The sequence below is a fragment of the Tympanuchus pallidicinctus genome, unplaced genomic scaffold (genome assembly GCF_026119805.1).
Source record: "Tympanuchus pallidicinctus isolate F22 unplaced genomic scaffold, pur_lepc_1.0 scaffold61, whole genome shotgun sequence".
NCBI lineage: Eukaryota > Metazoa > Chordata > Aves > Galliformes > Phasianidae > Tympanuchus > Tympanuchus pallidicinctus.
The window spans coordinates 339,843-361,219 of NW_026294782.1; the positions used below are offsets into that span (position 1 = coordinate 339,843).

The window sequence follows — 21,377 nt, forward strand, 5'->3', positions numbered from 1 at the left end:
TCCAAAGGACGGAGGATCTTCCCAGCCCTTCCCCTGGGGCTGCCGTGTGGCTCCGTGCCCCCCGCCCTGGGCTCGGTGGGACCCCCTGTGCCCCCCTCCTCCACTTTGTCACCCTGCTGTCACACGCGGTGCAGTCAGAGCCCCGTGCTGAGCTGACTCAGTGCTGCTGCTCAGCGCTGATGGAGGAACAGCTCAGCCCTGGGGGGGTCCGTCTGTCCGTCTGCCCCCCACAGCCCCACGCTGGGATTCTTCATCCCCATCTGGGGCAGAGGAGGAGGGCGGGGGGCGACTGCAGTGTGTGACCCCCATGGGGCAGTGAGCGAAGGAAGGGGGGGTGGCAAAAACGCTGCCTGCTCCCCCCAGGGCCGCTGCCTGGACCCCCATCTCTGCGCCCCCATCTCTGCGCCCCCTGGGGCGCCCCGAGTCCCCCCTGCTCAGCAGTGACCCCAGGCCGTGGCGGTGGTTCCCCTCTATGGGGTGACTCAGCCCCCACCCCACAGCAGCATCATGTGAAAGCATTGGGGGGGGGCTGCCCCCCCTTCCCCTCGGTCTCCTCCCTCCCTCTGCTGCTCTTCGCTCCCACTGCCAACATTTTCCAGCTGCCTCCACTTCCTCAATCCGACGCCATAAAAGAGCCAACGAAGCAGCAGCAGCTCCGTCCTGTCCGCACTGAGCTTCCAACCCTGGCAGAGCGATGCTGCGGTGAGGCTGGGGGCTGCTGTGCCCCCCCCCCCTTTCTCTGCCCCCCCCAGGGAAGGGCGGCCCAGTGGGGATGGGGGGAATGGGGTCGATGTGGCGACAGCCAGAGCTTCTGCTGGTTGGGGTCAGGGAGGGGAAACTGAGGCACGGAGAGCTGTTGGGGGCTGCGGTGCTGCCTGCCCTGTGCTGGGGGTGTGGGTGGGGGGGGGTTGGGGGTTGAAGGGGGGGGGTCTGATGGTTTCCTCCCCCAACCCCCCCTCTGCCCAGCCACGGGATCCTGATGTGGGTTCCAGCAGAGCTTTAATGGGAACCAGCTGTCCCTGATCATGGGATGTTTGCATGCAGGCAGCGGGGCCTGGCCCACATCTGACTGGGGGGGGGGTCCTGGATCCCCCCATGGTGAGCCGTGCTGAGGGTCCCCTACAGCCGACACCACTGCAGCTCTGGGCTCTGCGTCCCCGTGGGCTCCGCTCCCTGCAGCTGTGGGGTGCATGGGATGCTGCCCCCCCCCCCATTCCCAGCACCCCCCCTCCCTCATCACTCTGCTGCCCCCCAGGCCCGCACTGCTGGCGCTGCTGCTCCCGGTGGCCGTGGCACAGCTGCGCCCCGAGCCGGAGCTGGACGCCCAATGGGACTCATGGAAGAGAAAGCACAGCAAGCAGTACAACGGCAAGGTGTGGGGCTGGGGGCTGCAGGGCGGTGGTGTCCCTATGGGGTCGGTGCTGGGGTGAGGCTGGTGTCCGTCCGTCCGTCCGCCCCAGCGCCGTCTCGTCCCAGGAGGATGAAATATCCCGGCGATTGATCTGGGAGAAAAACCTGCGCTACATCAACGCCCACAACGCAGAGCACGCGCTGGGAAGGCATTCCTTCCAGCTGGCCATGAACCACCTGGGGGATTTGGTGAGTGGGGCCGGGGGGCAGCAATGGGGGCAGAGGGTGGGAAAACAGTGGGGCAGCAATGGGGACAGGAGGGGACAATTGGGACAGCAGTGGGGACGGCGGTGGAGGCAGCGACGGGGACCACGATGGGGGCAGATGACAGCAGTGGGGATGGCGGTGGGGACAGAGATGGGGGCAGCAATGGGGACAGCGGAGGGGACGGTGTGGGGTAGCGGTGGGGACGGCCGTGGCACCCTTTGGTGCTGCTGAGCCCCAGGGCTGCTGCCCCCCGCCCCTCTCCACCCCCAGACCAGTGAGGAGGTGGTGAGGACGATGACGGGGCTGAGGGTCCCCCGCAGCCGCCCGCGCCCCAATGGCACCCTGTACGTCCCCGACTGGAGCAGCAGAGCCCCGCCGGCTGTGGATTGGAGGCGGAAGGGCTACGTGACCCCCGTTAAGAACCAGGTGAGCGCGGCGCCGATGGGGGTCCGCCCCGCATGGCGCCCCCCCGCCTCACCCCACGCATCCCCGCAGGGGCAGTGCGGTTCGTGTTGGGCTTTCAGCTCGGTGGGAGCTCTGGAAGGGCAGCTGAAGCGTCGGACGGGGAAACTGCTTTCGCTCAGCCCCCAGAACCTGGTGGACTGCGTCTCCAACAACAACGGCTGCGGCGGGGGCTACATGACCAACGCCTTCGAGTACGTCCGGCAAAACCGCGGCATCGACTCGGAGGACGCCTACCCCTACATCGGGCAGGTCTGGGGGGCCGGGGGGCAGCCTGTGGGCTCATCCCCCTTATGCCCCCATCGCCGTGGTTCATTCGGCCCCGCGGGTCCTGCAGGATGAGAGCTGCATGTACAGCCCCACCGGGAAGGCGGCCAAATGTCGCGGCTATCGGGAGATCCCCGAGGGCAACGAGAAAGCTCTGAAGCGTGCTGTGGCCAGGATCGGGCCCGTGTCGGTGGGCATCGATGCCAGTCTGCCCTCCTTCCAGTTCTACAGCCGCGGTGAGGGGGGGGGGACCCCAATCGTGGGGGGCAGTGGGGGAAAATGAGGCGTAGATGGGGTGAAGGTTGGGGGAACCGTCTGCTGGGGGGAGACTGAGGTGTGGAGGGGACGAAGGACGGGGGATCCCATCTGATCCCTCTGGTTGGGGTCGGTGGGGGGAACTGAGACGCGGAGGAGGTGAGGGGTGAGGAAACGCCTCTGTGCAGGGGGAAACTGAGGCATGGAGCTCTGCCCCCCCATAGGGGTGTACTACGACACGAGCTGCAACGCAGAGAACATCAACCACGCGGTGCTGGCGGTGGGGTACGGCGCACAGAAAGGCACCAAGCACTGGATTCTCAAGAACAGGTATGGCAGAATGGGACCCCCAGCCCCCATCCTCACCCCCCCGGCCTTGGGGTGGCCAAAGCAACAACTGATGCTGCGCCCCCCCTTGCACAGCTGGGGCACGGAATGGGGCAATAAGGGCTACGTGCTGCTGGCCCGCAATATGAACAACGCCTGCGGCATCGCCAACCTCGCCAGCTTCCCCAAAATGTGAGCGGCGCCAGCGTCCGTCTGCAGGAGTGGGGCTGGGGGGCTGGAACCCCCCCCCCCCCAGTGCATCTCATCTCTGCGTCCCTTGGGGGATGCGGAGGGCGATGGGATTTTGTTTTTCAAATAAAAGTGGTTGGGAAGAAAGCTGTGAGCGTGGAGAATCTCTGTGTTATGGGGCGGGCAGGGGGGCGCTGGGGCTGCTCGGTGGGGAGGGGTCCTGGTGGTGGTGGATGAGCGGGGGGCAGGGGGTTGTCTCCCCCCCAGATGTCCCCTCCTGCTCCCCTTATGGACACAGAATGCGTTCTTTGTGGGCCGCCTCGCTCTGTTGGGGTGAAAAACTGTGATTTTGGTCAAGCAGAGGGGAAAAAAGAGGGCTTTTCTACACGAGAATTTTGTGCCCGCAAGGAGAAACGGCCGATTTTGGTCAAAGCGAGCAAAAAAAGGTGATTTTTTTGTACGGCCCTTTGGTCAAAACAAGTGAAAAAGCAGCGATTTTTGGTCAAGTCAAGCAGAAAAAGTGATTTTTGCCGTGCGCTCGTTTGGGTCTTGTGGTGGCGAGAGGTGATTTGGTGAGGAGCGATGGCAGCGCGCCGCCAATGGGAGCCGGCGGGTCGGGCTCAGCAAAGCGAAAATGAAATCAAAGCGTTTCCTCATTTCTGGGCTCACGTGATTCGCTGCGCTGCGGGCGCTGGGTGTGAGGTGAGGGGACAGCGGGGACCCCCGGGTGCCCCCCGGACGTGGCTGCGCCCCCCACCACCTTCAGGCCCCGCTGAGGTTCGTGCGTCGCGTCCGCGGTGCGGAGCTCTGGGAGCTGCGTGATGGGGAAGTGAAAGTGTGGGGTGCAGCCCCTCCTGCCTGGATCCATGGGGGAGGCAGCAGCCCCTCCTGGGGGGATGGGGGGCAACGGGGCTCTCATGGCTTTGCCTTTTTTTTCTTCTTGTTTTGGGGAGGTGCTGGAAAATCACAGGTTTGAGTGAGCGGCCATGGGGCGCAGGGAGCGGCGTGGGGAGGGAAGGAGGGCGGTGCTCAGAGGTTGTTGTGTCCCCGTGTCCTGATGTGTCCCCGTGTCCCCGTGTCCAAATACATCCCTGCGCCTGGACACATCTCCATGTCTGTCTGTGTCCCTCTGTCCAGCAGTGCCCCCATGTCTGGCTGTCTGTGTGTCCAGACACCTTTCTGCGCCCAGATGTGTCGCCGTCTGTGTGACACCCGACCAACCTCCCCCCGAGGGCTCTTTGAGTCCATCCCAGAGCTGCGGTGCTGTGGTCAGGATGGGGCAGTCGGCATCACGCTGTGATGACACCCCGACCCGCTCCTCCCTCACCAAACCGGCTCTGTCACGCAGTGCTCACACTCACACTCACACTCACACTCACACACTCACACTCACTGCTCACACGCAGCCCCACTCTGCTGTACAACATGGAGCCGCTGCGCTGCATCGCTGCCCTGCTCGCTCTGCTGGCCGCGATGGGGCACCCGGACCCTACGCTGGATCAGCACTGGCAGCTCTGGAAGAAAGCCCACGGGAAGGCGTACCGCCATCAGGTACGGGGGGAGGTCGGCCGTGGGGGCGCAGCGGCTGCCCCAGGGGTTGATCTGTGGGGTGGGGTTTGGTTTCAGATTGAGGAAGGGCAGCGCCGCGCAACGTGGGAGAAGAACCTGCGCCTGGTGACGCTGCACAACCTGGAGCACTCCTTGGGGCTGCACTCCTACCAGCTGGGCATGAACCACATGGGGGACATGGTGAGGGGCGCCGTGGGGTGGCAGGGAAAGCCTTAACGGGAAGGGCTGTCCGTGCAGGGGGGGGTCACCACCTCTGGAGGGGTGCGAGGAGCACGGAGATGCGGCGCCGGGGGACGTGGATGGTGGGGCTGGGTTGGGTTTGGAGACCTTGGAGGTCATTTCCAGCCTTGATGGTTCTGCGAGCGGCAGCAGGGGGTGGATTGGGGTTGGATGGTGGCCTTGGGGCTCCTCTCCAACCTTAACGAATCCACGGCTCCGTGAGCGGGGCTGGCGGCGGCCGTGTGTTGACGGTTGGATTTGATGATCTTGGAGGTCTTTTCCAACCTCGCTGACTCTATGATTCATCCCCTCCTCTCCTCGCGGCCTCCCATGGCCTCGCCATGCCACACTGCCCGTGTGAGGCAACGGGGTGTGAGGAAATCTCCCTCTTACTGCAGTGTTTGTGGTGCGTGGCCCCGGTCCCGGCCGTGACGTGCGCAAGTTGTCCCCACTCCATTCCCCGGGGCTGCGGGGTGTTTCCATGAGACACAGAGCTGCTGGAGCCCAGCTCCATGCTTTCTATTTCTTGCCCATTCCAGTGAATGGTTGGGACTTAAACACCCACGTATCCGTTTAAAGAAAAAGCCACAGGTCTCCCCCCAAACCCCGAACTTCCGCATCTCGAGGGAAGCTCAGCCCCCGCGCGCTCTGTGTGAGTCCTGACAGAGGGAGGGACGTCACGAGTTGCCGCTTCTCCTCCCAGACCAGCGAGGAGGTGGCTGCGCTCCTCACGGGGCTCCGCGTCCCCCCTGGGCACAGCAGGACCTCCAGGTACCACCGACGCGGCGGCGCCCCGGATGCCGTGGACTGGAGGGAGAAGGGCTGTGTCACGGAGGTGAAGAACCAGGTGGGAAGTTCTCTCCCCATCCCATCCCGTCCCGCGGGCCCGAAGGCAGAGCTGAGCACCAACGCGGGTTCTTGTAGGGCGCCTGCGGGGCGTGCTGGGCGTTCAGTGCCGTGGGAGCCCTCGAGGCTCAGGTGAAGCTGAAAACGGGGAAGTTGGTGTCGCTGAGCACCCAGAACCTGGTGGATTGCTCCACGATGTACGGCAACAAGGGCTGCAGCGGGGGCTTCATGACCAACGCCTTCCAGTACATCATAGACAACGGTGGCATCGACTCGGAGGAATCCTACCCCTACACGGCTCAGGTAGGCGGCTCTCCTCAAGGGAAAGCAGAGCCAAGGCGGCGATTCCTCCAGCGAAGGACATTTCTGATAAGTCACCGGTCGCAATGCTGTCCCTGTGCTGCGTCACATTGCTGAGCCACCAGCAAATTAATGTCCCAGCGCCGAGTCTGGATGTCAAAAGACAAAACCCAGAATGACCTGGAGTGACTCAGTGGCTTCAAAACACGGTGCTGGAAGGAGGTCAGAGGGAAGCTGCTCTGTGTCCCTTCCACCGCAGCCGTTCCAGAACCCCACGGTTCTGTGATCCCTGAGGTCCCTTCCAACCCAAACTGCTGGGATTCCAGGGTTCCGTGACCTTCAAGATCCCTTCCAACCCAAACACTCTGAAATCCTGACTCTAAGGTCTCTCTGAACCAGACCATTCCGTGGTTCTGCGGTTCTACATCTTTGCGGTCCCTTCCCGTGCTGTGATCCCATGGTTTCTGTGATTCATCCGTCTACTCCATAACTCCGTGTACAGAAAAATGGTGTCAAAGAGAAGCAAAGAACGGGGTGGTGGTGCAGGGTGGAAGGGCTGAAGCACCTGAAGGCTTCGAGGTCTCCTGGTGGTTTCCACACCTTCCTCTTGTTCCCACCAGAACGGGACGTGCCAGTACAACGTTTCCTCGCGCGCTGCCACGTGCTCCAAGTACGTGGAGCTGCCCTATGCTGATGAAGCTGCCCTGAAAGATGCTGTTGCCAACATTGGGCCCATCTCTGTCGCCATCGATGCAGCACAGCCCACCTTCTTCCTGTACCGGTCAGGTACGACCCTTTCCCCTTTACCTGGGTCCATGCAGATCCGCGCTCACGCCTTTGTCTTCTGTATCTCGGTGTAAAGCTGATGGAGCTGAAATCTGGGCTGAATTGGGCAAAAATTGGGGCGCAGGGCTCAGATGGAGGCGTTGGTCAGCGTTGGTCCCGCTGTGCCTGGGGGGCTCCGCTCCCTCCAAGCTCTGCTGCTTTGCAGGGGTTTACGACGACCCGCGCTGCACACAGGAGGTGAACCACGGCGTGCTGGTGGTTGGGTACGGCGCCCTCAACGAGAAGGACTTCTGGCTGGTGAAAAACAGGTGAAGGGGCTGCGGGTGCGCAGCGGGCTGCCCTCATCCACTGACCTGACAACGTCTGATGGTCACAGAATCGTAGAATCGCTCAGGTTGGAGAAAACCTTAAAGGTCATTGAGTCCAACCCCGACCCGAGCGCGCTCTGCTCGTACAGAGCAGCTGGACACAGAGCGCAGTGGGGCTGCCGCTGTGGGACAGGGTCGGTTTCGGTCCTTGCGTCGCTCCCCATGGTTGGCGCTCGGCTCTGTCACAGCCTCAAAATGCCTTTAGGACATTTCACACCCCCCAAATTCCCCTTATGAGAAAGAGTCTGGTGTTCAAAATGCCGTGCAGAGGTTGATGAAAGCACAGAACGGTTTCATCGCCGCCTGCAAAAAGCCGTGGCAGAGACCTGGGAAGCACGGGGGGCTGACAGCAGAAGCTTTGCAGAGAAGGGAATCCCGCTTTTCTAACCTGTCTGTTTCCTCTCCCAAAAGTTGGGGCGAACGCTTCGGCGACGGGGGTTACATCCGCATGTCAAGGAACCACTCGAACCACTGCGGGATCGCCAGCTACGCCTCGTACCCACAGATATAGGAGCAGCCCTCTGAGCTGGGGGAGGCCTCCAGCCCAGCTTCTGTCAATCACTGCCTGCAAGAATCAGCTTCTGTCCCTAGGGATGCAGTTCTTTGTGTGGAGCTGGTGGGAGGATTTTAGAGGATGGTTTTCAGGCGCCCACCGCCGGCTTCTCGGAGGAGAAAAAGAAAAAAAAGGTGATTTGTCCTTTTTCCCCATAGTAAAATTGCAATGCCAACAGTTGTTAAAACGGAGATCGCGCCTTCCTCTCCGATCGCTGCGCTGACGGGCCGTGATTTTCTCTCTGCCTGTTATCTACGAAATCGCAGGGTTTTGTTCAGAAAATAAAAATAAACGATGAGTTTCAGCGATCCCCCAAATGCGTGCAGGGCTCTGGAGGCTCCATCGTGTGCCAGAAGGGCTCCAGCCGTGCGCCCCCTGCTCCGCTGCCTCCTTCTCCCTCCGCTGCTGGGATTTGCCTTCTTGTCGCCTTTGGCAGCAGTGCTGGAGTTTCCTTGTCGGTGCTTTGGTGACTTCACGGCGTCCCACAGAACCCTCAAAGCTCCTCGGTGTGTTCTGGGATGACTTTGAGGCTTCTGAGACCCCTCAGTGTGCTCTCAGGTACCCCGGAGCATACGCAGACCTTAGGACACAACAGACACTTCCAGGTAGCCCTGCTGCACTCCAGGGCGCTCTAAACTACTCCCAGACCTCCTCCATTTGCTCCTGGGTGAATGAGGGGCTTCCCCACGCGCCCCAGAGATCTCCAAGGGCTCCCCATCCCACCTCACCCTGCCCCCTGCAACGCTCCTCGTCACACCGCAGCACCTCCAGAGGAAAAGCAAAACCAGCCTCCAACCCGGAGCTGCAGCAGGATTCACTCACAGCAGGGAAGGAACGACAACCTATGGCTGCCAAGCACCAGTCCTGCAGGGAGCAAAGGAACGGACCCTGCAAAGCCAGTTCTGCTCCCCACGCTTCCACTGCTTCTCCTCTTCCGTTCTCCTTCCTGCCGGAATGATGTGTGGATTTATTTTCCCCTCTGCACGCCCCTCAGCCGCTCCTGGAGGCACCTCCCAGTGACAGAAAGGCAGGCTTCTTTCAGGGCATTTATTACAAAATCCTCCGTACCTCCACACTCCTCCACCCTCACCAGAGCAACAAAGAAAAACCAAACCAGCAACTCTTCACTGCAATAAGAGTGAGAAAAAACAGAGCGGTGCCAGCAGGGGCTCCCTCTCACCAGCAGGGCTGAAATGCAGCGCTCTGCAGGAGCTGCTGCTGCTGATCTGAACACCCCTGCACCTCGGTGCTGCTCTGTGCTGCTCTGTCTGCTCTCTCCTGAGCTCTGGGGGGGCCCACGGGGCCACTCTCAGTTCTTTTTGGTCTTGGGGGTGTCGTATTTTCTCTTGCTCGAGTACCACAGCAGCAGCGGGATCCCAATGGAAGGCAGAGTCATCACACCAAAGGCCGCCCAGTCCAGCTGGAAGAAACCACTCCAAGTCAAAACAACCAAGGGATCGCCCTCCCTCCTCCTGAAATCCTGCACTGCTCCTCTGAGCTGGGATGGAAGCCACTCTCCTGCTCAGCGATGCCCTTCCGGGCCGCCGATGTGGACTGACTGCGATCCCACTCTGCGTGTGGGGTTGAGCACAGAGCAACTGCAATCCCCAGCCAGCAGATACTCACAAAATGAGGGGAGAACCTCCTGTCGAACTCACGCTGAGCCAGGATTCCTCCCTGCCCAGGAGCACTCGTGAAACCAACCTGAAAAAGCAAAGGCAGAGGAATAGGATCTGCCACCTTCCCTGCTCACAGCAAAGCATGTGAACTTGAGACTGCAGGGACAGGAAGCATCCCCCAGCACACAGGACATGGAAAGGCAGCTCCACCATTCAGCGTGGGGAGATCCCACACGCAGCCGAGCCACTCACCACGACCTGCCCGCCCTCCTGTGCCAGGTAGGTGATGGTAGCAGAGGTGAAGTTGAAATATCCAGCTTTGAGAGGCCGCAGAACCACCGTGTGGGACACATTGCTTGCCCTGAGGGCCACAAGTTAATGAAAACAGAGGCACTCCAAAGGAAGGAACGCGAAGGTTTGGGTGGAAGGGCTCTCTGCAGTTACAGGTACCCAGGCCCACCCAAAGCTGACCCAACCAACCCCTTTTTCCCCAACCATACGAACTGATTTGGGTTTGTCTGCAAGCAAGTTTGGTTTGTTTGCTTCTTAAGGCACCCTCAAGAGGAGATGTTTGCACCCAGCACCTCCCCCCAGGTCTGGCGTGCTGTCATTTCCGTGACACTGAAGGAGAATGGGAGAACTATGAGACGTCTGGGGGCAAAACTGAGCTTTGGGAGGGAAAATAAACGCAAAACGTGAAAAGATACGGAGCAATTCTGTCCCACTTGACGTTGAGCATCCCAGAGACGATGCCAAAATCCTCCGGGGGGAAGGAATCATCCGACAGCTCCACATCTAAAGCAGCACTGAATGCAACAAGAAAAGAAAAAACGGGATAAGAAGCGAGTCACAGCTGGGTGCTGCACTGAAGGAAGGGATGGCAGCCCCACAGGAATGGTTCAGCTGCTGGGGAAAGTGATTCGTGAAAGAAAAAGGGCACAAAGAGAAGCAAGGGGGGTTGGTGCGTTACAAGCAGAAAGAGGAGAGCAAAATGAAGCTGCAAAAAAGGGAACTGGACGCAAAGGAAATGCTCACGAAGCAAAGAAAGATTCTGTGTGAACGGGCAGAAAAGCATCGCGAGATGAGATGAGTTTCTGCTCCATGGCAGGCAGACACAACAGCTCCAGAAGGAGGAACTCAGCCTTTGTGCCCTGTGCTGAGCTCCCAGCCGGGGGAGGAGGATAACAGTGCATCACGGAGCCCAGAGATCCTCACAGGTCCTCCAGGCACACTCACAACACGAGAAGCACGGAGCAGGCTTACCTGGAGCCGACGTTGTAGATGTTGTACTGCAGAGTGAGGTCTTTGCCCTCCACTGCGTATCTGTTGAGCAGAGACTTGGAGGCCAGCAGCCTGGCGCCCTCCTCACAGCGGGCCACAGAAAAGAGGGCAAACGCAGCAAGAATCAGGAGCTTCATCTGGAGGCAAAGGAAGACAGAATGGCATCAAACTGCGGCTTGCGCTGGAGGCCTCGCTGCCGCACCGGGTGCCCGGAGATCCTCCGTGCGGCCCCCAACACCCAACACCCACCCGGCTCCAGCCACCAGGCCCGGGGCCGCAGCACCGGCCCCCCTCCCCCCTCTTCGCCCCCCGAGCCCCGCGGAGCGCCCAACCTCCGCGCCGGAGGAAGGCCGAGTCAGCACCCAGAGACCGGAAGTTAAAGGGGAAAAAGCGGAAGTCAGCAGGGGAACAGCGGAAGTCGGCTGGGGAAAAAGCGGAAGTCAGCAGGAGAAAAGACGGAGACGGCGTGGAGAGAACGGAAGTCAGCTCAAAGGCACCGGAACTCTGAGCGGATTGACCGGAAGTGCACTGCAGACCGCAACGCGTGGCCCGGAAGTGCTCTGAGAAGCGCGCGTGTGCCTGGCTTTGCAGGGAGCTGCTGCAGCCCCTGCTCAGCCCTGCGGCTCCTCTGGCTCCTCTCCCACAGCTCCCTGTCTTGTCTGGGAACCCCCAGCCCTGGACGCGGTGCTGCAGACGGGGCCTCAGAGAGCAGAGCACAGAGGGACGATCGCCTCCCTGTCCCTGCTGCCCCCCCTCTGCTGATGGCGCCCAGGATCCCGTTTGCTTTCTCAAGGCTGAGAAGCTGAGCTGGGGGAGAGAAGGGGACGGGGACGGGGGAGCTGCTGTCACCGTTATGTCAGCGCAGCACCCATCTCAGTGTCCCCAACCTCATCACGCCATCCCACCTCCCCTCTCTTTGCTGGTTGTCCCCACATCTCCCTCCCTTTGCGCCCATCTATGGCCGCTCTTGCACAGCCCATCCTCACGGTTCTGTTCCCCGTGGCCCCATTCCCACAGCACCCAGTGTCCCCCAGGACAGAAGGGATGTGGGGCACGGGGACACATCCTAAATGGCCCCCACCCCACGCTCACCCCACAGCAGCGGCTCCACGCCTCTCGCCGTCCCCATGCTCTTGCAACAGGGATGGAAGTGGCAGCGGTGACATCAGCAGCCCCGTCCACTTCTCAAATGCGTTTTAGTGGTGAAGAAACAGGAAATCGCAGCCTCATCCCCCCCCAACCACCCCATCGATAGCATCGCCCCAGAGCTGCACGTGGGTGGCACTGCTGTGGCACGGAGATGGGGAGGAGGAGGGCAGCGGTGATGGAGGGGGCAGGGCAGGCCGGGGACAGGGCAAAATATTGCAGCACAAAGCACGAAGCCCTGACAGCCCCTGGACCTCAACCCCCAGCCCATCAGCACCCATTCGATCCGCTCCCCATGGAGCTCCCGCTCGCGTGGCCACGCCCCTTCGAAGCCCCGCCTCTTTAAAGCCACGCCCACATCGTTGTCCGGCCGCCAGGGGGCGCTGCAGTGCTGGGTTGCCGTGGCGCCCCCTGGCGGCCGTGCTGGGGAGGAGCCGAGGGGACGAACGCGGGGTCTTGAGAGCCGCCCGTGGGCTGGGGGGCGGGAAGGGCTGCGAGGAGCCCTGAGGAGCCGCTGGCGTCCCCACCGCCGTTCCCATCGTGTCTCCATCCCATTCCCTGTGCCGGTCCCATCCCATTCCTGTCCCCATCCCTGTCCTCATTCTTGTCTCAATCCCCACCGCTGTCCCATCACATCCCTGCCCTTTTCCCCATCCTCATCCCTGTTCCCATCCCAGTTCCCACCCCATTCGCATTCCCATCTCCAACTCTCTTCCCACCCCCATGTCCCCATTCCTGCTGCCACCGCTGTTCCCAGCCCTTCCCTATCCCCATCCTTCTCTCCATCCCATTCCCTGTCCCCCATCCCAGTTTCTCCCCATGTCCCCTTGCCACCCCGCTGCCACCAGCACATAACCCTGGATTTGGGGCAATGACATTTATGGGGAGGGGAGGGGGGGGAAGAGGCAGTGGGGAACTTGGGGACATTGCCGTTTCCTTCCTCTTTTTCCTCAAATCACATGTAAGCTGTCACTGCTGTCACCTCAGTGCGAGTGCATGGGGACGGCGAGGAGCATCGCGCTGCTGCTGTGGGGTGAGCGTGGGGAGGGGGCCGTTGTGCTGTGGGGGGGTTCCTCTGTCACCACGTCCCTTTGTCCACGTTGTGCCCCCCATCTCCACCCGGCCAGGGGACAGCGGGTGCTGTGGGCACAGAGCTGTGGGGATGGGGAGGTGGGGAGGAGCACCGCGGGGATGGGGAGGTGGGGATGCGGGGTTGGGGAGGTGGGGATGCGGCAGCGGGGCCATGGGGACGGAACACGGGAGTGAGGGGACGGTGGCAACGGTGCCGTGGGGGTGGGCAGAGGCTTCCAGTGCCGCGTGCAGCCCCGGGGATGGCAGGATGTGGGCGGCTGTGATGCAGCGCCGTCCCCTGGGAGCCCCCAGCAGCCACGAAGGCGTCCCCAAACCCCATTGCAGTGGCAGCGGGGGGTGCAGCACGGGGCAGGGATGGGCGCTGACGTGACGGTGACAGCAGCTCCCACGTCCCCGTCCCCTTCTCTCCCCCAGCTCAGCTTCTCAGCCTCGTTGGTGAGTCCCCGACCCCCCCGCTGTCCCCCGGTCTGCTGTCCCCGGCACGCTGCTGTCCCCACGTCCCCCCTGCAGGCTCCCAACCCCCCCTGCTGACGATGGACCCCCCCTGGACACCGCAGTTCGTGGGGCAGAATGTGAAGCTGACCTGCGGGGAGCCCAGCGTGAGCAGCTCCAGCACCTGGTACACGAATGGGCAGTGGTGGAAGAAAACGCCATCAAACCACCTCCACGTGGAGCTGAGTGGCAAAGGGAAATACAGCTTCCAGTGCCAGACCCAAGGCTCTGAGCTCAGCCCTGCTGTTCACCTGACAGCCTCTTATGGTGAGCGGCAGCCGCCGGCACCCATGGGTGCTGGGGGGAGGTTCGGGTTCCCAACCTTTGCCACCCTGCGTGCAGCCACGGCACTTTGGGGACGCCTGCATGGGGTGGACGCACAGCAGCGCGTGGCAGGGTGTGCAGGGTGTGCTTTGGGTGCAGCCCAGCGCCCTCTCTCACGCTCTCCCACAGACTGGCTGGCGCTGCAGGTGCCAACACGGGCAGTGCTGGAGGGGGACTCGCTGTCCCTGCGCTGCAGCGCCTGGAAAGACAAAAAGCTCAGCCAGGTGAAGTTCTTCCATGACGGGAAGCTGCTGCAGGACAGTCGTGGGGACGAACTGCTGCTGTCCCCAGCAGAGCAGCAGCACAGCGGCAGCTATCACTGCTCAGCCTACGTGCATTTCTTCAGCACAGGATTGAAAGCCTCTGCCCAAATTGACCTCGTGGTGCAAGGTGAGCCCGAGCAGGGGTGGGTTTGGGGGGGTTTGGGGGGGCTTGGGAGGGGGTTCCTGCAGCGCTGCTGCTGTCACCCCCTGCTCTGTTCCTTCCCAGAGCTCTTCTCAGTGCCGGAGCTGAGCCTGCAGGGTCCCCAGGAGCCCCCCGAGGGCAGCGCCCTGACTCTGCTCTGCTCCACCCGTGGCAACGCGCTGCGGCCCCACGTCTCCCTGCAGCACCTCTTCTACCAGGATGGGCGGCTGGTGGGGGGGCCGCAATCGGCCCCCCAGCACCGGGTGCCGGCGCTGCTGCCGTCCCACTCGGGGTCCTACAGCTGCCAGGTGCAGACAGAGACGGGCAGCGTGCGGAAACGCAGCGCCCCCATCACCGTCACTGTGAGAAGTAAGCGGGCAGTGGGGCAGGGAGGGGATGGGGGGGGGTCCCAGCTCCCCCCCGGGCCTGCGTGGATCCCCCCCATCCCAATCCGGGTCCCGACATCCATCCTGATTCCCTCCACCCGTTCCCAGGTTCCCCATCCGCTCCCCAACTTTTATTTCCAGTTCTCCAATTGCTTTCTCAGTCCCCGCATTCCAATTCAGGGCCATCATTGCACCCCACGTCCCCCATCGTTTCCACATCCTGCATCCCTCCTGGGTCCCTCCATCCAACCCCAGGTCCCCATCCCTGCCCTGGTGCTCTGCTCCTCACCATGTCCCCTCTTCTGCTCCCCTCCTCTCCGGTCCCTTCCAATTCCACCCCACCCAAACCAACCTCCCCTCTCCCCCATCCCCTCCCCAGGGATTCCCGTGGCCGGGGTTTCCCTGCACTCCGATCCCCCCGATGCTCAGGTTCTGTTGGGTGACCGCGTGCTGCTGAGCTGTGCGGTGGCGGAGGGCTCCGGGCCGCTCTCCTTCTCCTGGCACCGGCAGAACCGCACGGGAGCGCTGGGCTCGGGGCCGCTCTACGAGCTGCAGGCGGCGCAGCTGGGGGACGACGACCGCTATCACTGCACGGCCAGCAACGGCATCAGCACGGCCAGCAGCCCGCAGCTGCGCCTCGCCGTCACACGTGAGCTCAGCCCGCTGCGCCCCCTGCCCGCACCTCTCCCACCCGGTCCCCCCGCCCTGCCGGGCTCCACCCAGACCCTTCGGTCCCTCCTCGCGCCCCCGGGTGCCCCCTGTCCCCCCGTCTCTTCCCTGTCGCCCCGTCCCTTCCAGATTCCCCACGTCCCACCCCAGAACCCCCCTTTGTGCCCCCCGCCCCCCATCCCTCTCCGCTTGCTTCCATCCATCCCCGGCTCCGCATCCCTGCCCCAGTGCCCAACATCTCACTGCTCCCATCCCCACCCCACCCGCGTTCCCTGTCCCACACCCCCCACTCCACCCACATCCCATCTCTCGGTGTCCTCCATCCCTCCTGAGTCCCTCCATCTGTCCCCAGCTCCCCATCCACGCCCACATCGCCCCCAGCTCCCAAATCCCTCCTGGATCTGCAATCCCATCTCATCCCCTCCCCTCTCATCCCATCCCATCCCATCTCATCCCATCCCCTCCCCTCCCCTCCCATCTCATCCCCTCCCATCCCATCTCATCCCATCCCATCCCATCCCATCCCATCCCATCCCATCCCATCCCATCCCATCCCATCCCATCCCATCCCATCCCACCCCCTCCCCTCCCCCTGTCCGACCCCATGCCCTCTCAGTGCCGGTGTCCAACGCCAGCATCGCGGTGCTGGGGACGGAGGTGGGAGCAGAGCTGGAGCGGACGGCGGGCGAGGAGCTGAACCTGAGCTGCAGGGTGGGGGAGGGGACGGGGCCGGTGGGCTTCGTGTGGCTGCGGGACGGGCAGGAGCTGAGCAGGGGCCCCACGTGGCACCTGGGGGTGCTGGGGCCGCAACACGCGGGCACCTATCAGTGCGTGGCCGCCAACAGCCTGGGGACCCGGCGCGTCTTCGAGGCCCGCAGCCCCGAGGTTCTCCTGGTGGTGACGCGGCAGGGATGGGGACGGCGGCGGGCGCAAGGTGAGGGCCGTGGGGACGCGGCCCCGGGGCTCTGCCGGCCCGGCCCGTGCCGCACCGTCCCCTCTCCGTCCCCAGTCCTGGCTGCAGGGCTCCCCGCGTCCCTCCTGGTGCTGCTGGCCGTCGCTGCTGCGCTCGCTCGGCACTTCTGGCGGCGGCGGCGCGGCGGTGAGAGCCACAAACGGGGGGCGGCGGGGTCCGACGCACGGGGGACAACGTGGGGACAACGTGGGGACAACGGGGCTCCCCCGGGGACGCTCACCGCCTCCTCTCCCCTTCCTTCGCAGCAGCCTCCAAGAGGCAGCACAGGTGTGCGCAGCACCCGGCCGAGCCCCCCTGCGCCCTCCGACTCCGTCCCTTACCCCCGCCGTCCCTTTGCCCCCCCAGGGACCCCGCAGCCCCTCCTGGCCCTTCTTCCCCCCCCATCCTCAGCACGGAGCCCTCGGAGCCCGACTACATCAACGGTGAGCGCCAGCCCTCGGGGGCAGCGCGGCGCCCGCGGCGCAGCAACGACGTTCCGTCCGGGTTTGTCCCCGCAGTGCCGCCGCGGACGCCGAGCGCCGAGGACGTGCTGTACTGCACCGTCACCATCACAGAGCACCGGGGGGGTGAGCGGAGGGGAAGGGGCTCCCCGGCGCGTCCCCAGATGCCACCTGGCCGCCTTCTCCTCCTCCAGGCGCGTCCCCGCGGGGTCCCTCAGCCCCCCAGGAGGCCGCTGTCACCTACGCAGACCTCCGGGGGATGCAGCATCCGAGCGACAGCTACGAGAACCTCCCTCACCAATAAACGCCGGTCGTTCGTTGCCCCAAAAGCCTGGGTTTTTTTTACCCTAAATCTCCTCCCGAGCTGCCGCCCGTCCGCTCAGCCCCTTCCGCCCCATCGCAGAACGGCGCCGCTCCTCTCATTTCCCCCAAACCGCCCCCAGCACAGCAGGGGAGAAGCGTGGGGGGCTGGGGGGGGGCATTGCTTTCACCCCCTAAAGTGGCCTTTTGGGGTTATTTGGGGTGAAAACGGCATTTTCGGTCCCCACCTGCACACAGTGCCCCCATGCGCCCCTTTGTCACCATCCCCACCCCGCTCTGATGCTGCTCCCATAGAAGCAGGGTGTGGGAGGGGGGCACTGGGCACCTCCCCCCCCCCCCCCCCCCAGTCCCAAAAAGCCCCGACCCACAGCCACGTGGGGCTGAAAAGCTTCATTTATCGAGTGGAAAAAGCTTCAGTCCTGCATTGCAGCCCCAAAAGCAGTAATTTGGGGAGGGGGCGCAGGGAAGGGGGGGGGGGGGTCCAGGCTCAGGGTTTGTGCTGCAGCATTTCGTACGTCTCCTGGTGCTCAGAGCTGAGCCCCTATGGAGGGAAGGGAAGAAGGAGGGGGGGGGGGGGGGTCAGGGGTTGGTTCACCCCCACCCCAAAATGGCATTTTCCCCCCCAAAATGGTGCCTTTGGGATGGGGGTGGGCGCTGCTGGGGTGGGATGGAGGCACCAAAGGGATGGGGGGGGCCCAAAAGAGGAGGGGGGGGGGAGATGCATAACCCATCAATACGGCCCCCCCCAGGGGATGGGCACCCATGGGCTCAGCCCCCCCCCCACCCCATAACTCTGCCCCCCCAGGGTGGGCAGCACTCACTGTGTAAATGCCTTCATCCGGCTGCAAAGGGAAAGAGAAAGAGAAAACGATTGATGGGGGGGGGGGGGGGAAGCACACAGCACCACCCAGCTCCACTGCAACCACAGCCCTGAAATGGGGAATTGCCCAAGAAATGGTGATTTTGGGGTTTAGGATGTTCCCCCTCCCCCCCATCCCAGCGTGGGTCTCAGCTGAGCGCTGCCCATCCTGTTTCTCCCCCTTTCCTCCCCATTTCTCCCCCTTTCCTCCCCATTTCTCCCCCTTTCCTCCCCATTTCTCCCCCTTTCCCCCCCCCATTTCCAACACTGTGCAGTTCATCAGGCTGGTCGCTGTTTGTCCCCACTGTGTCCCTCCCCCCCCCCCAGGTGTTGCCCCCTCACCCCCCACCCTATGGTGACAAAGGACCTCACCTTCTTGGGCGCCTCCTGCACAGCTCTGCGAGTCACGATCTGCAGGGAAGCCACAGAATCAGCCTCAAGTTGCCCCCAAAAACCAGAAATAAAGAAGAGGGAAGACCCCCAAAATGGGAGGCTGGGGTTGGGGAGGGGGCGCTGAGCTCTGTCCCCAAGTGGGGGCGGCGTCCCGGCGCTCACCTTGAGGTGGCAGTAGAGGATGGTGAGGACGATGCCGTAAAGGAAGAGGATCCCATCGAGGACGTAGCACAGCTCCGGCTCTGCCAGCGCCTCTGTGGGGAGGGGGGGGGGGGAAGAGTGGGGTGCGGGGGGGTCTGTAGGGCAGCGGTGCCCTTAGGGTGGGTCTGAGCGGGGCAGCGGTGGCACCGATGTCCCCAATGCGACGGCTTCACGGAGCACCTGCGTGGCCCCAGGGCTGAGCCCCAAACGGCCACCCCAGCACTGAGGGTCCCCCCAGGAGGACAAGAACAGCACCGACCCCCCCCCATCCCCACAGCCCCCTCCCCACATCCTTTCCCCCCCTCTTCTCCCCTCCTCCAGGGTCCCCATCCCTACCCGCTGCCGGCACCTGGAGCAGCAGAGCGGCGGCCAACGGCAGCCAGGCTCTCATGGTGACAAAAAGGTGGAGGAGGAGGCAGAGCTCGGGCTGAGCGCCTTCCCCTCCCCTCCCCAAACCCTCACTTCCCCTCTGGTCAGCGCTCAGCCATTTGTCACCACGTTGTCCCCGACGTCAGCGCGCGGCCAGCAGCGCCGGCTGGGTGCAAAAGCCATCAGAGCCACCCCGAGCCCAGGGCTGGGGAAGGGAGGAGGATCCTCCAGGGCCCAGGGGTGCGGGTGAAGAACCTCAGATAAAGGAAAGGGGAACGGCCAGATCAGAAACCTCGTGTGGGAAAGGAAGGAAGAGCGGCTTTGGAGGCAGCCGGATCCGTTTTAGCTTTTATTCAACTCAGACCGCAGCACGGAAAGGACGCGGATGAACCGAGCGCGAAACCTCAGCGATCCACCTCCCCAAAAACGATGTCCTGAGTGCCTGCAGCGAGAGAGCAGCGTGAGCAGGGGGCAAAACCGCCGCCAGGCCTCCCCTCAGCCACCGAAACCCCAGCCAGGAGCCCCGGCACAACGCACCGATGATGGCCACCACGTCCGCCAGCATGTGGCCCTGCGACATCCTGTCCAGGCCGGCCTGGGGGAGATAAAACCACCGTCAGCCCCGCGCTGGGACAAGGACAGCCTGCTCACACTGCCTGCGCCTCCACGGCGTCCCCGTCCCCAAAGCTGCCTCCTGTGCCTCCGTGCGGCAGGAAGGAAAGCGCCGTGGGGCCGGCGCCGCTCGGGGGCTGCGTTTGTGGAGCCCCTCAACCCCCGTGGTTTTGTGACAGAGGGACAAACGGCCCCCATGGGCAGCGCTATGGGTCTGATGCGAGGAAGCGGTCAGAGAAAGGAAACGAGAGCGGGGAGGGCGAGAGCACGAGGCTGCGGCTCAGGGTTTGGGGCAGCGCCTGGCCCAGCGGAGCCACCAGCGAGGGCGCAGGCTGTGGGTGACGGCTGAGGCCCTGCAGGTGGCAGCGGGGCTCCTGTGCGGCTCCCCCAGCCCCCCTCCCTGCCCCCCCCCCCGAGCCCCCGACCCCCTACCAGGTGAGCAAAGCCCGGTGCTTTGATCTTGCAGCGATACGGACGGCTGCTGCCATCCGAGACGAGGTAGACGCCAAATTCACCCTGTGGGAACAGAAGGGACGCAGACGTTGCGTCCGAGCCCAGAGATGAGTGAAAGCAGCACCCAGGGCAGGACGGCTGTGTGTGCGACGCCTGCGCGGCCGCAGAGCTCACAGCCCTCAGCCCTGAGCTCCGCACATCACGGCGCCTCCAGGGCGGCCCAGGTGCCCTCCTGCCACCGAGCTGCAGGTGCCACAGCGAGCCAGAGACCCGGATCAGCCCCACAGAGCCCCTCGCCCCCCAAGTGGCACAAAAAGGGGCACCTTGGGGGCCTCGATGGCCGTGTAGGTGGCGCCGGGTGGCACCTGGTAGCCCTCGGTGTAGAGCTTGAAGTGGTGAATGAGGGACTCCATGGAGGTCTGTGGGGAGAGAACGCAGTCAGGGGACGCTGGGGATGGAGAGCAGAGCGGGGGCCCCAAAGCTGAGACCCACAAACCCATGGAGGGGGGGGGGAGGGAGCAGCTTTACCTTCATCTCTGCCCGCTTGGGAGGAGAGATTTTGGCATCATCCACTTTGATTTCCCCCTCTGGCATCTTATTGAGGCACTGCAGGATGATGCGCAGGGACTGACGCATCTCCTCCACGCGGCACAGGTAGCTGTGGGGCACAGAGAGCTCAGGAGGGGGTTGGGGGGGGGTTTGGGGGGCTGGAGGGGGGGGGAGGGAGGCGCACCGGTCGTAGCAGTCGCCCCTGGAGCCGATGGGGACATCAAACTCCACCTGATCGTAGACGTCGTAGGGCTGCGTCTTACGTAGGTCCCAATGGATCCCTGAGCCCCGCAGCATCACCCCGCTGGGGCAGTGGGGAGATTTGGTGAAGGGGGGGGGACCACAGCCCCACAACCACCCCATAACCACCCCATAACCACCCCACAACCACCCCACAACCACCCCACAGCAATGCCTGAGTCCACTGGGGGGCTCTGCATCAAAGGGGACGCGGGATGGGGACAGCAGCTCTGGGGATACGCAGTGATGCTCAGCCATCCCCACCCCAGGGATTCCCATAACCGAAGCTCAGAGCCCTCAGGCCCAGACCCCGACCCCCGCGAGCCCCCCAGCAGCGCGACGTGACCCCAAAGTGGGTCCCCAAGAGCTGCCCCCCCACCTGAACCCATAGTTGAGCGCCTCCTCTGCCGTGATGACCCCGATGTCGACGGTGCGGTTCTTCCAGATGCGGTTGTTGGTGAGCATCTGCGGGCAGCAAAGGGTGAGCAGCCCCTTTTTGGGGGGCACGCGGCCCCCCCCCCCCCCCCCACTGCCGCCCCACAGCAGCCCCCTTTGGTCCCATCCTTCACCTGGGTGCCCCCCCAGCCCCCGAAACGCAGCCTCACCTCTTCCACCTCATCCACCCGGGTGGAGAAGTTCTTTGCGAACTCGTAGATGTCGTCCATCAGCCCCAGGGGCAAATCCTGGGGGAGGGGGACGTCAGCACAGCCGGGAGGGGGGACACGGGGACGTCCCCACCCCTGGCCCATTGTCCCAAAGGGGCTGCGGGGATCCCAGCTCCCCTCACCTGATGCA

At 63.6% G+C, this 21,377-nt stretch overlaps 6 protein-coding genes across 7 annotated transcripts; 3 read left to right on the forward strand and 3 right to left on the reverse strand.

Moving 5' to 3' along the window:
• Positions 1-428: 428 nt before the first annotated feature.
• CTSK (cathepsin K) lies at positions 429-3,264 on the forward strand. The gene is made up of 8 exons (XM_052665141.1): positions 429-702; positions 1,256-1,373; positions 1,477-1,599; positions 1,888-2,043; positions 2,113-2,331; positions 2,417-2,582; positions 2,826-2,931; positions 3,025-3,264. The coding sequence occupies exons 1-8, from the start codon at positions 695-697 to the stop codon at positions 3,122-3,124; spliced, it is 996 nt and encodes a 331-aa protein (XP_052521101.1). The 5' UTR covers positions 429-694; the 3' UTR covers positions 3,125-3,264.
• Positions 3,265-3,752: 488 nt separating this feature from the next.
• CTSS (cathepsin S) lies at positions 3,753-8,062 on the forward strand. 2 transcript variants are annotated; one of them, XM_052665059.1, is made up of 8 exons: positions 3,753-3,819; positions 4,524-4,668; positions 4,744-4,866; positions 5,609-5,752; positions 5,830-6,054; positions 6,672-6,837; positions 7,043-7,145; positions 7,617-8,062. In XM_052665059.1, the coding sequence occupies exons 2-8, from the start codon at positions 4,543-4,545 to the stop codon at positions 7,714-7,716; spliced, it is 987 nt and encodes a 328-aa protein (XP_052521019.1). In that variant the 5' UTR covers positions 3,753-3,819; positions 4,524-4,542; the 3' UTR covers positions 7,717-8,062. The 2 variants fall into 2 exon arrangements, with proteins under 2 accessions (XP_052521019.1, XP_052521018.1); XM_052665058.1 differs by having other exon boundaries at positions 3,759-3,894.
• Positions 8,063-8,791: 729 nt separating this feature from the next.
• Positions 8,792-11,112, reverse strand: SSR2 (signal sequence receptor subunit 2). Its single transcript, XM_052665061.1, has 6 exons — positions 10,991-11,112; positions 10,641-10,795; positions 10,085-10,183; positions 9,630-9,738; positions 9,385-9,462; positions 8,792-9,178 (listed from the first exon to the last, which is right to left on the reverse strand). The coding sequence occupies exons 2-6, from the start codon at positions 10,793-10,795 to the stop codon at positions 9,068-9,070; spliced, it is 552 nt and encodes a 183-aa protein (XP_052521021.1). The 5' UTR covers positions 10,991-11,112; the 3' UTR covers positions 8,792-9,067.
• Positions 11,113-12,753: 1,641 nt separating this feature from the next.
• Positions 12,754-16,914, forward strand: LOC128071897 (Fc receptor-like protein 3). The gene is given in 12 exon segments (XM_052665057.1): positions 12,754-12,837; positions 13,311-13,331; positions 13,407-13,655; positions 13,842-14,102; positions 14,202-14,486; positions 14,883-15,152; positions 15,789-16,106; positions 16,182-16,384; positions 16,387-16,412; positions 16,491-16,567; positions 16,643-16,711; positions 16,780-16,914. Coding segments are annotated over 12 exon segments (1,926 nt in total). The 5' UTR covers positions 12,754-12,800; the 3' UTR covers positions 16,890-16,914.
• Positions 16,915-17,281: 367 nt separating this feature from the next.
• On the reverse strand, positions 17,282-18,966 carry FCER1G (Fc epsilon receptor Ig). Its single transcript, XM_052665075.1, has 5 exons — positions 18,696-18,966; positions 18,321-18,412; positions 18,138-18,176; positions 17,728-17,748; positions 17,282-17,447 (listed from the first exon to the last, which is right to left on the reverse strand). The coding sequence occupies exons 1-5, from the start codon at positions 18,748-18,750 to the stop codon at positions 17,394-17,396; spliced, it is 261 nt and encodes an 86-aa protein (XP_052521035.1). The 5' UTR covers positions 18,751-18,966; the 3' UTR covers positions 17,282-17,393.
• Positions 18,967-19,064: 98 nt separating this feature from the next.
• Positions 19,065-21,346, reverse strand: NDUFS2 (NADH:ubiquinone oxidoreductase core subunit S2). Its single transcript, XM_052665074.1, has 8 exons — positions 21,188-21,346; positions 20,962-21,047; positions 20,527-20,646; positions 20,322-20,451; positions 20,117-20,212; positions 19,773-19,856; positions 19,266-19,323; positions 19,065-19,170 (listed from the first exon to the last, which is right to left on the reverse strand). Exons 1-8 carry the CDS (start codon positions 21,329-21,331, stop codon positions 19,133-19,135), a joined length of 756 nt encoding a protein of 251 aa, XP_052521034.1. The 5' UTR covers positions 21,332-21,346; the 3' UTR covers positions 19,065-19,132.
• Between the last annotated feature and the right edge of the window lie 31 nt (positions 21,347-21,377).